Below are 12,246 nucleotides of genomic sequence, written 5' to 3' on the forward strand. Positions count from 1 at the left end.
ACTCATTGAAGGGAGAACTCATTGAAAGGAGTTTAATCTCAACGACACTGTCTCATGCAATCTGAAGGTCATGCAATCATTCCTGCTACTTTTCCTCTTCCTTTCACCATTTGGGCTCTAAGATAGCAGCCAAAAGTATATTTAACAATATGCAATGTATGCCACAATTAAAACCAATTGAAACATTTTTAATTCATATAAAAGAAAGCCCCTTACAATAGCTGACAGAAAAGCTTTAAGAAATCATCCACACATAAAAAGCAAAGCACCCCCAACCCCCCTCCCGCTCAAAACCATGTGAACCAAATGGTTTTCAGCTGGCATCAATAATGAAGAAGGCTAGGAGCCAGCTGAACAGCTGCTGAAGATCTTAATTGGAGAACAATCATTTATGGGAGTAAATGATCCTTTGGACATTGCAGAGGACATTGACAAAGAAAACTTCTGACATATTGTTTGCCATGTCCTGTTTAAACGGTATGCCTTCTCGCCATGAATTTATGTGCTTTTCCCATTTAAATGAAATGCTAATGAATGATCCTTTTTATCCAGTCAACAAACTTTGAAACTTTCACATACACACCAGGGCGATAAGGCAGAGCACACTGGTAGCCAAAGGACGTCACACCAGCCAGCAACCACTTTTCATTCTCTGGACACATCAAGGGCCCACCAGAATCTCCCTGGAAAGCCAAATAGAAATGAAACCATTCAAATGTTCTTACATGCAGTCTTTTTTATTGGAAATAAAATATGTCTGTTGAGTCAAAATGAGATTTGTCAGTGGTCTTTAAACATCCAGTGAGAGGCCTGACAGTTACGTGCAGTTTTAATGCATCCCTCTGGTTGAGTTCTTATTTTTAGGCTAATTCTTTTGAGCTTGCATGAAGGTTGTGTCACAAGGGCTTTGTAAGTGTCGGTGAAAAAGACACTGCCTTTCTTAGCCTACAGAACAGCTTTAAAGGCACATTGGCTACGACAGCAGCCCATGGCCTTTAACAGTATCTATAGTAGGAGCTCAGTATATTTAACCTGCAGAGGAGACGACTGAGAAGTAATATAATAACCATCTTCAAGTACATATAGAGGAAGGTGTAGAGTTGTTTTCTGTTGTCCCACAAGGTTAGACAAGAACCAATGGGTTGAAATTAAATCAAAAGAGTTTTCAGCTAAACATTAGGAAGAAATTAGGAAGAACTTCCTAACAGTTAAAGCAGTTCCTCAGTGGAACAGGCTTCCTCCGGAGGTGGTAGGCTCTTCTTCTTTGGAGGTTTTTAAGCAAAGGCTAGATGGCCATCTGACAGCAATGCTGATTCTGTGCACTTAGGCAGAAAATGAGAGGGAAGGCAGGAAGGGTTGCATCAGTGTTTGGCTCTCTTGGTCCTTTCTTACATGCCCAGGGTAATGCCAATCACCACTTTGGAGTTAGGAAGCAATTTTCGTTCAGGCCAGGTTTGCCAAGGATCCTGGTGGGTTTTTTTTGCAGGGGTCACTGGGAGTGGGTGAGGGGAAGGAAGTTGTGAATTTCCTGCATTGTGCAGGGGGTAAGACTAGATGACCTTGGTGGTCCCTTCCAACTCTATGTTTCTTTAATTCTATTATTCTAATAGCTTCCTGTTCCTCTGGAGTGTAGGATCTAGATGTTGTCTAGAATTGTATTTCTCTTAAAATATATATGCAAGGATGTTAAGCTAACGAAGGACCACAACTGCAAGTGGTGCAGTGATGACACCACCAATGGAGAAGATTATTCTATTGCTGCCATGATAAGCAGCGCTTAACCATGAATCAGTATGAAACTAGGGTATAAAGTATTTTTGCCTCAAATAAGGATCAGAAAAGGAGCCCTGTGGTGCAACGTGGTAAGCTGCAGTACTGCAGTCCAAGCTCTGCTCACGACCTGAGTTCGATCCCAACGGAAGTTGGTAGCAGGCTCAAGGTTGACTCAGCCTCCCATCCTTCCGAGGTCGGTAAAATTAGTACCCAGCTTGCTGGGGGTAAAGGGAAGATGAGTGGGGAAGGCACTGGGAAAACCCCCCCCCCGGAAACAAAGTCTGCCTAGTAAACGTTGGGATGTGACGTCACCCCATGGGTCAGGAATGACCTGGTGCTTGCACAGGGGACCTTTACCTTTTTAAGGATCAGAAAATCTCACATCGAGCCATGCTTTCATTAACTATACTGTAGTGCCAGCAGAGAAGACTTTCAGCACAATCTTAAAAACGCTTTTCTGGGATTAAGGCCAATCTGAGTAGTATTCTGAATAGACCTGTTAAGGATTGCTCCCTTTCTGTTTCAAGTTACCTGACAGGAATCAATTCCTCCTTGATCATACCCAGCACACATCATATTTTCAGTAATATTATATTCTGGCATCTGTTGCTGGCATTTTTCATGTGTTATAAGAGGGACTTCAGCTTGCTGCAGGATACTTGCAACTGAACCTGTTAAAATATGGAATGATAAATTTAACTAGCCTGATTCCAAAAATTTGCACAAATCTCTAAACCAGTGGTTCCCAAACTGTTCTTGGTGCTCTGCTAAACATCTCCTAGTGCTCCATGAAGAGATTGGAAAGAAAAACACTACTGTCATTCGGTTTACTATATAGGTGCTAGGTGAAAATTAGTGCTTCGTGAGAAATTTCTCTCCTGAAAAGTGCTCCATGACTCAAAAGGTTTGGGAACCGCTGCTCTAAACAATAGTGTTATCCTCCCAACACTTGTCATTTTTTATCAATGAGTAAAAACAGATTATTTGGGCTGCCTGAGTTACTCGTTCAGCTCCAAACATATTTGATGGAGACATCCTGATGGCAGAGTATATATATTTTCCACATTTTATGTATTAATTACATATACAATTTAACACAATTTAACAATAAAAATAAATAAATACGTAGCAACAATGAAAATGAGGCAGCTCAAAACCCATGACAACATAAAGAATCAGAAAGATATTGAGACCCAGTGTGATGTAATGATTAGAATGTCAGACTAGGATTTGGGAGACCCAGGCTCGAATCCCCATTCTGCCATGGAAGCCAGCTGAGTGACCTTGGACCAGTCAAACACTCTCAGCCTAACCTACCTCATAGGGTTTCTGTAAGAAGAAAATGGAGAAAATGGCTAGGAAGAAAGGCAGGGTATAAATGAAGTAAAACACAATAAATAAAATCTAATTTCATCCTCATACTAAGACTCAAGCTATGTGTTGCAGTTGCTGCAAAACATATCAGTATGACAGTGGAGTTTCAGCAGCAGAGGTGTCAATTACAAACATATGGGTTAGATCCAGAGATCACCCCATAGGAGGGCTACAGATCCTCACCCAAGGACTGTAGACCTTCCCTGCTTACCTCACTTGAATCAGTCAGTTCCAGTCCTGGGAAAGTTGACTCCCAGGCTCATAGGACTTATATGTAATGAGGTGGGGCAAAAGGATAAACCCATTATCTCCTCCCTTTTCCATCACGGGAGCTCTGCAGACAGAAGTGATAGCTCTGCTAATGGAAGAAGGAAGGGCAAGTTTGCCTCATCCCCTCTTCTCACTACAGCCCAATGACCCATGTGACTGATACTTTATGCAGGTACCACAAATCCAGGAATCAGCATTTCCTGAGGCTGGAAATGGTTAAGGTGCAGGTGGAGAAGATAAACCCAGCCGTCAGCATCTGCTGGTGATGGACAACTAGATGAAGCGTAGTGTATACAAATATCTTAAATACCTTTGTACCCACATCTGGGACAGCTGACTGAGTCCTTTGCTGTGGGAAATGAAGTAATAATAGCACATAGTGCAGCCTTATATGGAAAGAGAAGGCAAATAATAAATCAATAATTCTAATATATGAAAAGCTCAGTTATGAAAAGTTTTATGTGAACAGATTCTTTTGGATTATTTCTGGCTGTATAACTTTTGGGATTGCATTTGAATCTAATGAGACATCAGTATCTCATAGATTATAGCTATGTGATGGTATACAAATTGGCTTTTACGTTTGAATTGGCATAGCCATGGTGGCATCCTCATTCTTTCGCTTAATTTTGTTTGTTCAAAACCAGAGGTCATTGGAAACTATTCAAATTTAACACAGAAGATCTTAACAGCCACCAAACCATAGTTCATGGCGATGAAACATTAAATGTGGTCCAAGTCTAAGATAAACAATATAGTCTAAGATATGGGTTCTCAACAAGGGGAGAATCCCCCCCGGGGGATTTTAGGATTCGGGGGGGGGAATCGGGACCACTATTCAGCAAAGTGTGATGTCCTGTAGATTATGTACAATTTGTAAAATTGTAGTTTGTTTTTAATAACTGTTAGGCTATTTGGGAAGGGGGGAATTATAGTCTGAACAATGGTGAAAGTGGAGAATGGAGCAAAAAAGGTTAAGAACTACTGGAAGATAAACAAACAAACAAGCCTAAGTTAAACAAGAAATTTTACTATCTTGAGCTGGAAAAAAATTACATCCAAGTTTGCATGCCCCATTTATCTTTGTTGCACCATAATTTGTCAGAATCACTGCAGGCAATCCCACAAAGAATTTCAGATGAAAAACAAATGATCCTTGGAGAGACGCATTCAATGAAGAACATCTTCAACCTCCTGCAGGCCACAAGCATAGGCAGAAAAAACAATGAAGAGTCTTATGCTGTTTAACAGTCTAACAATCACAGATTAGCGTTCACCATTCTTTACATTTTTTTCTCTGACTCTTGTATGTTTGTGTAGATATATGACATCACACTGGCACCTTTGGAGCGAATTCATTGAGAACAAGGAATGAAGTACAAAAGCAAGAAGATCATAAATTGTATAGAATGAATAAAATCACAGAATGTCAAAATGTCTTTTCAATCCATTGGTCAATTTGAGGGAGCTCCCTGCTGGCCTAGCTCCCTGTTTCCCATCATTGCTGTTGCTGCCATCCAGGTGGTGGAGAGACAGGGAGTTATAACAGGCCCAGTGGTGGTGAGGCAGGGAGCCATGGCAGGCCTGATGGGGGTGAGGCAGGGAGCTTTGATGGGCCTGTTGGGGGTGCAGTGACTCTCTTGACTGGCTACCTCTCTCCACTGGTGGTACCAACTTTTCTGGCAGGCTGCTTGCCCTCCCTGCAATTTGGCTGCCTTACTGCCAGTGGTGGTGGCGACGCTCCTGGCCATCCCACATCTTCACTGCCAGGTGGCAATGGCAACTCTCCCAGTTACCTACCCATCTGCCCCACACCTTTGCCATCACACTGCTGACACTGGTGGCAACTCTCCCAACTCCCCAGCCTGCAGCTTCACTGCCCCAGCAGTAAGTCCCCCCATCCAAAATCTCTCCCCCACCCTCCTCCTCCTTCTCATGCATCTACTAAGAACAGTTTTCAGATTTTTCTGCAAACCAAGTTTCCTGATCCATCTGTTTTATGTAATTGTGGTCTTGATCCATGGATTTATGTATCTGCAGATGGGCCAACATTTGACCATAAGATACAATAAAAACATACAAATACAACAAAGCCAGGTAGGAGAGCCAATAAGAGTTTACAGGGGGTATGCCAAATGAAACAAAAGAGCCTTCACCTGATGGTGGAAGACAATGATGGAAACAGATGTATCTCCCGGGAAGTTCCATAGTTTTGGTGCCTCAACCAAGATGGCCCTTTCTTGGGTTGCAACCCATCTAGCCTCAGATAACAAGGGCACCTGCAGCAGGGTCTCCAAAGACAATCAGAATGGATGGGCAGGTTCATATGGGAGAAGGAGGTCCTTAAGGAATGCTGGCTCTAAGCCATATGTTGCTTGGTCCTCAAGCATAATGGATTGTACCATGGTGACAAGTGTTTTTAAGAGACGTATATTTTCAAAACATAAAAGTACATTTTATTCTAAGAATTTGATTACATCACAGAATAACATTTAAAGTATGGCGAGGCAGGAGCTTTTAATAATGATTTTGTAAATTTTGTGTTTCGTTTTTTTAAACAAAGTGATGGCATACCTTGATTGGTGGTTCTTCCCCAGCCAGCAATGGAGCAATTAGTTCCTGGCAAGAATTGTTTATTTTCTTCTGGAAAGCAAATGGGCTGAATGTAATCTGTGAAAAGAGATGGCCAATCAATTATAACTCCAGTTTCCAGTTTCCAGTCTTTTATGATGTCATTACTCAGGCAGCTTCTCCAAAGACAGTTGATAGGATTCAGCCCAGAATGTGTCATTTTCTGAGGACTCCAAATACTCTGTAATTGATTATTCTTTTTATTAGAAACACATAATATCTTAATTGTCTGACGTTCTTTCAGACTTGAGTCAGTCAGTCAGTCATTTATTAATACGGCACATAGCCAGTCACATACCAAAGAATAAAATAGTCAACAGTTGACTAAAATCCCATCGATGTTAAAAGCAGAAATTCCAAATATAAGAATATAAAATACATAAATACAACTATAAAAAGTATAAAATACATAAAATCCTAAGAGGGCGCTACTATATGCATAAGTAATAAGGGATGGCATCCCAGCAGTTTGCGACTAATTTTGGTTGTGGCAGCACAAAATTTAACAGTATCTATGGTAACCATTGGATTTTCATCCAAGAGGAGCTTCCTTGCTCTCTCCGTCTCCGAGTTATCAGAGAGCTTGTTAATCCAGGGCCGGATAAATTTGCCACGGATCTCTTCATAGTAAAGGCAGCGGATGAGGATATGCTCCATGGTTTCTACTTTCCCTATACCACACTGGCATAATCTCTCTAAGATGTGGATTTTTTTATATCTACCCTAGGAGTGCTGAGGGGAAGGCAGAGCATCTGGCTTGTGAAAAGGCCCTTTTATGACTATTTAGTTCCAGAGTGAAACAGACCTGAGTCTAAATCAGTCACAACTGTAGAAAAATATACATATTCCTACCTGTGTAATTGACATGGGATTGAAGATGTATCAAAGCAATGTCACTATCTTTTGTTCGCTTGTTGTAATGGGGATTTATGATGATTTGATCAATCTTTTGGATGACTGTTTGAGGATATGATAGATTCAGACTGGAATGCAAACCAAGTACTGCTTTCCATCGAGATGGTTCTAAATTCCTCCTGGGGGGTTACAAGGCATATTTTGAACCAACTATGATTAAGTAACAGAGCTGAGTAAATTGTGATTTGTTACTTTTTACATTTTGATCATATTGGTACAATGTTATCTTCCACCACTCTAATTCAACATGGCTTGTGTAGGAAAGTTTCTGAACATCTATGTTCTGTATTCTGAACATATTGCTATCTCAAACTGGGAGGGATTGATAGCAATGCTAATAGCGTTTTCATCAATCTCTTCCAGTTCCAAATAGCTTTGAAAGCGAGCCTTCAAAAATTAAGCCACCATATTAGGCATATATCCACCCCACTATGGCATAGGAAATCACCATGGAGTACCAATCCCTCTTTTCCAATGTATATGCAGAAACATCATTCCAAGTAAAAGAGTAAAGGTGCGCTATGATTCATTACTGCTATAGTTAACCTGAACATGAAAATTCCAAATGCATCTCTGTTGCTCCAAAAGCTTGTTTTATCCCTAACTGTCTGGGAAATGGTAGGGAGATAAGGCAATATTAGCTGTGCTATCTTAAAGTGCAAAAAAGTGTATGCCCATTGGTCTGTGAACTGATCAAGAAAATATACAGGCATCTTTCTGGATGTAAAAGTAAAATATATGTACAATTTCAACAGGAAAAAAAACTGTACCTCAGAGGTCAAAAGTTGTGGAACAACTCAACTTTCGAGAGCACACTTTCAGTCCCTTTTATAGTACACTAGCGTGTCCCAGGATACATTTAAGTAATCACTGACTTAAAACTTTCATACCAAATATTTACCTGTTGATTCTAGAATTATACCACTACCAGTGCAATCCTCTAAGTAGAATTAAACCCTTTTAAGTCTAGTGACTTTAATGGAAGGGTATAACTCTGCTATAAAAGGCAGTTAGAAGTCTAGTAAAAAGGAACAGTCTGGGAGGGCACTTTTATAATGGAACAGGATGGTATTTATGGCAGTGATTATTGTAGGTATCACCTTATATTTACCGAATGGTGTTATACCTTGTGATCCTGTCTGTGTATCGTTTACAGTAGCTGTTATCTTAGATAGTTTGTTATTTGGATTGTTCCCTAATTCTTAATTCCTAATCCTATTTTATTGTTCATTGGTTGTTTTATGCTATCTAATTGTATTGCTTTAACCAGTAATCTGCCTTAATTCTTAGCGAGAAAGGTGGACTAATAATAATAGTAACAACAATAACAACAACAACAATAATAATTTATGCAAACTTGTTCAAATAGGATTGTAAGCTAATACCTTCACTTGTTTTATTTGTAATTGATATTGACAGTTTTAACTTTGCTACCCAAGTTAGATCCCAGTTGGTGGGAGGAAGGTAGGTTTATAATTTATTAATTAAATAGTAACAATAATTAGTATATTAGTGATTTTAAAAAACTGAATTAAAATATGCTTATGGGCACTGAAGGTTATTTTGGACAATTAATATAGCTATGAAAAGATGGCTGTCTTAGAGACCAATTAACAATTTAATCAAAGTACTTGAATTTAAGATAATTTATACTTGCATTATATGCTGTCTGAGCACTATGGATTGTACTATTGGGTGGTAAGATACCAAAGCAACTGAAGCCATTTATCACACTACAGGGACATGGACCTGTCGGAAGACAGCAGTAGCCACTGCACAGTTCTGAAGAGAAAGGGGCAAGGTTTCTTCCAAACAGTCAACTGACCAGAGCATTCCAGGGTGAGATGTGTCAGTCCAAGCATACATACTGGGGCTGTTTGTGTGTGTGTGTGTGTGTGTTTTAAATAGGTAAAGGAGAATTAAAGTTTGTTCATGACAAATGAGGCAGAACTAAATGACTTTACTCTGTTTCCCTACACCAGGAGAGCACTCTAGCTACAGAAGATGAAACTGCTGCTGATCCGGGCAAACAGGAATAGCTTAGTTAATTTACAGGATTTATGATTTATTTTGTTTTCATATATTTTATTTTATTGGCTTTATATCCCACCCTTTCTCAGCTGAGGCCAGGTTAGGGTGGCTTACAACAATTAAATAGACAACATCATAATAAAAAATAAATTGAATAAAAATATAGAAAATTTTAAATTTTAAAGTATATATAAATAAATTAGCATTCCAAGAACACTTTCCTGGAAGTATATCCCACTGAATAGACCTGAGTAGAATTCTGAGTACAGAGAATCCTAAGTAAATCTACTCAGAATCCTTCTGGGGTTCATTCGTTGGGGCTTCATGCCAGGAAAGTATTTTCAGGATTGTACTGTTAAGTTTAAATGGGATGACAGTAAGGATTTTATTCTGAATGTACCTTTGAAAGATATGAGGTCATTTTTTAATCACACCAATGGCAACATGTTGGATGAGTAGTGCAGATGCTCAATTGATTCTAGATAAAGTAGGAACACTTAGACTGATGTATTTAAAGTATATATTTAAAGTATGTGATCACTCTTGATTTACTTACATTATTTATTGTAACTGATTTATTTCTTATTTCTCTTCATTACTATGTTCTTTTGCCGATATAGATGTAAACCATTTGAAAATACATAGTGTAAAAGTGTTTCTGCACACATACTTTTATGCATCCTGAACATGTCCATCTGTGGAGCACACTGTATCAATAAACAGTCTACCCAGGCTCCTCTCATTTTCATCAGGTAGTTGTAGAGAATTGTGGGCTATCATTGAGCTAAGCAGCTCACGTGGCAGGAAGAAAAAATTGCATTACATTGCATTCATTCCTCAACGATGTGCTTGTGGTCAAACTATCCAAAATGGAGATGTTTTAGGTTGAAAGAACTATGTGGGGCAGAGGTAGGGTTGCCAGCCTCCAGGTACTACCTGGAGATCTCCTGCTATTACAACTGATCTCCAGCCGATATAGATCAGGTCACCTGGAGAAAATGGCCTCTTTGGCAATTGGACTCTACGCCATTGAAGTCCCCCCTCCCCAAACCACACCCTCCTCAGGCTCTGTCCCAAAAACCTCCTGCCGGTGGCGAAGAGGGACCTGGCAACCCTAGGTAGAGCAGTTAAAACCTTCTTCCCAATCCATTTGGCCTCAATCTGAATCAGGGCATAGCACAGCTATAATATGGAGATTGAAGACCTCTGTTTCTATTTAATTCTATCTCATTTAGTTTGACCCTTGTCTATCTGGTAGTGCCTTAAAACATGAACTTTAGTAGAGAAACCTTTGAATACAAGTGCACCCAGTGAAAGATATTTGGTGGGTGGGGGGTGGGTGGGAAATCTCATAACCTTCTAATCTAAATCCTTTAGTTTGCTGGAGATGAGAAAGGACTGAGTGAAACAAGCCTTAGCTGTAAAGTATATTTACTGCTCCCAAGAAAAGTTGGTATGCATGTCCTGCGAGCCAGCAGCTATAAGTATTTACACAGAAGAGTGAATCCTAACTACTGCCATATATTTCCACAACATCTGCTTTTATAGATACAACCTAGGTTTATATTCAAGAAAAGCAAACTGGTTCTACTGCAGCATGTACTCAATTTCTCAACGTTGGATTGTCCTACATACTTCTTACTAGGTTGCAACTGGAAGTGTGAACCAACTGTATTGTAGAGTAGCCAAATGGCATGGAAGTTCTATAGCCTCTCCATCACATGTGCCAATCATTAGATGATGCTGTAGTCCTCATGTGGTGAGTGCACATGTGTGAGCTGACCTTTAATCCTTGCTCACAAAATCTAAGACCCATACTTATTGTCACAGTATATATTTTCCCCTCTGTATTTCTTCTCCATCCCTTCTGTGGATATCTTTCACACCTATATATTTAATAATCATGCATGGTCCCACGTGGATTTAAAAAATCCACACAATGGGGCCAACCAGGTTTAGGAGATAGGTTTCTCAAAAATCTGGGTATCATCCAGCCTTGATGAGAAGTTTTTTTTTAAAAAAGTGTTTTTTAATCCTTAAATGATAATAGCAATGTCTGCAGGAAAAAGAAAAAGAAAAACCTTTGGGTGGCATTTTGGTTTTCCAAAGAAACACAAAATGGTAGCAATGTTGCAGCAGCAACAATGAACATCACAATAAGGAGGTGAATGTGGGGGGGGGGAGGGTTTAGCAAGCATAGCAGTGATAGGGAAGGTGAACACAGAACAGATTATTGTGAGGAAGGAACAGAAAGTCAGTGGAGTATAGCCAAGACAAGCTGGTGACAAGGTAGTCGGAAGATGAAGAAAGCAGCATAGGTAAAAGTGGGGAGGAGGAACAGTGCATGATTTTCACAGGTTCCTGTGTCAGGATAGCAGCGCCAATGCAGAGTCACACAGACATTCCCCCAAGGGAATACTCATCTCACTCAGGGATTTGGAGCCAGTTGCTGGAGACCAGTCTCAAGATGGGACCCACTGGCTGGAACAAAGTGCTGGGGTTCTCAGGACTATTTTACACTGCAAAAGTGTGAAGACAGAGGAGGAAACAAGATACTTCTCACGATTGGAGCCAAAAGTTTCAAATCTCATTGGTGATTCTGTGTGATTACGGTTGTGTGGGAAAGATACCTCTCAAATAGGGAGAAACTGGGATGCAATGTCTTCTTTGATTAGGTTTATGGCCTGAATAGAATAACGTGTCTATGGTCACCATTTGGTCAGTGCGAATCCCAAAGAAAACGTAGAAAAAAGAATGTACCAAACTCAGAGAAGGATGGGTTAACATGTCAATTCTAAATCTTCAGACTGAATTTGAACGTGCTAGTTGGACAAATTTTATTGAAAGCAAAATTAGATCAATTGGAATCCCCTTGGACTCTGCTCTGCCTCACAGAGAAATCAGCTTTTGAGCTGATTAAGAACATGCTTTTGGATATAGATCGGCAAGAGCTTAGAGGAGCGGCCAGCAGTAGATGCTCCCCTATATAGTGGAAGCCTGGACCATACAATCAGTCCTTAGCATACTACCTCTCATGCTTAACTGATCCTCAACAGAGAAGGGCTTACATGCTCGCTAGATTTAATGCCCTTCCTTCCGCCTTGCTCTACGGAAGATTCAATAAGGTCTCATATATGGATAGGGCCTGTCCTTGCTGGGAGGGCAAAATAGAATCAGTTTCCCATGTCCTCCTTAATTGTTCATTTTATTCTAGGGGCCGTTCTCAATTTATTGACCCGTTATTTGTGGACA

At 40.1% G+C, this 12,246-nt stretch overlaps 1 protein-coding gene across 1 annotated transcript in view; it reads right to left on the reverse strand.

Moving 5' to 3' along the window:
* Positions 1 to 527: 527 nt before the first annotated feature.
* TMPRSS15 (transmembrane serine protease 15) overlaps positions 528 to 12,246 on the reverse strand; it is an 84,366-nt gene continuing 72,647 nt past the window's right edge. The window contains exons 24-27 of the mRNA XM_056858205.1: positions 6,901 to 7,082; positions 5,992 to 6,087; positions 2,305 to 2,444; positions 528 to 683 (exon numbers count right to left, since the gene is read on the reverse strand). Of these exons, the coding sequence (XP_056714183.1) occupies positions 528 to 683; positions 2,305 to 2,444; positions 5,992 to 6,087; positions 6,901 to 7,082 (574 nt within the window). The remainder of the gene's footprint in view (positions 684 to 2,304; positions 2,445 to 5,991; positions 6,088 to 6,900; positions 7,083 to 12,246) is intronic.

The sequence above is a fragment of the Euleptes europaea genome, chromosome 12 (genome assembly GCF_029931775.1).
Source record: "Euleptes europaea isolate rEulEur1 chromosome 12, rEulEur1.hap1, whole genome shotgun sequence".
In the NCBI taxonomy this organism is placed as follows: Eukaryota; Metazoa; Chordata; class Lepidosauria; order Squamata; family Sphaerodactylidae; genus Euleptes; species Euleptes europaea.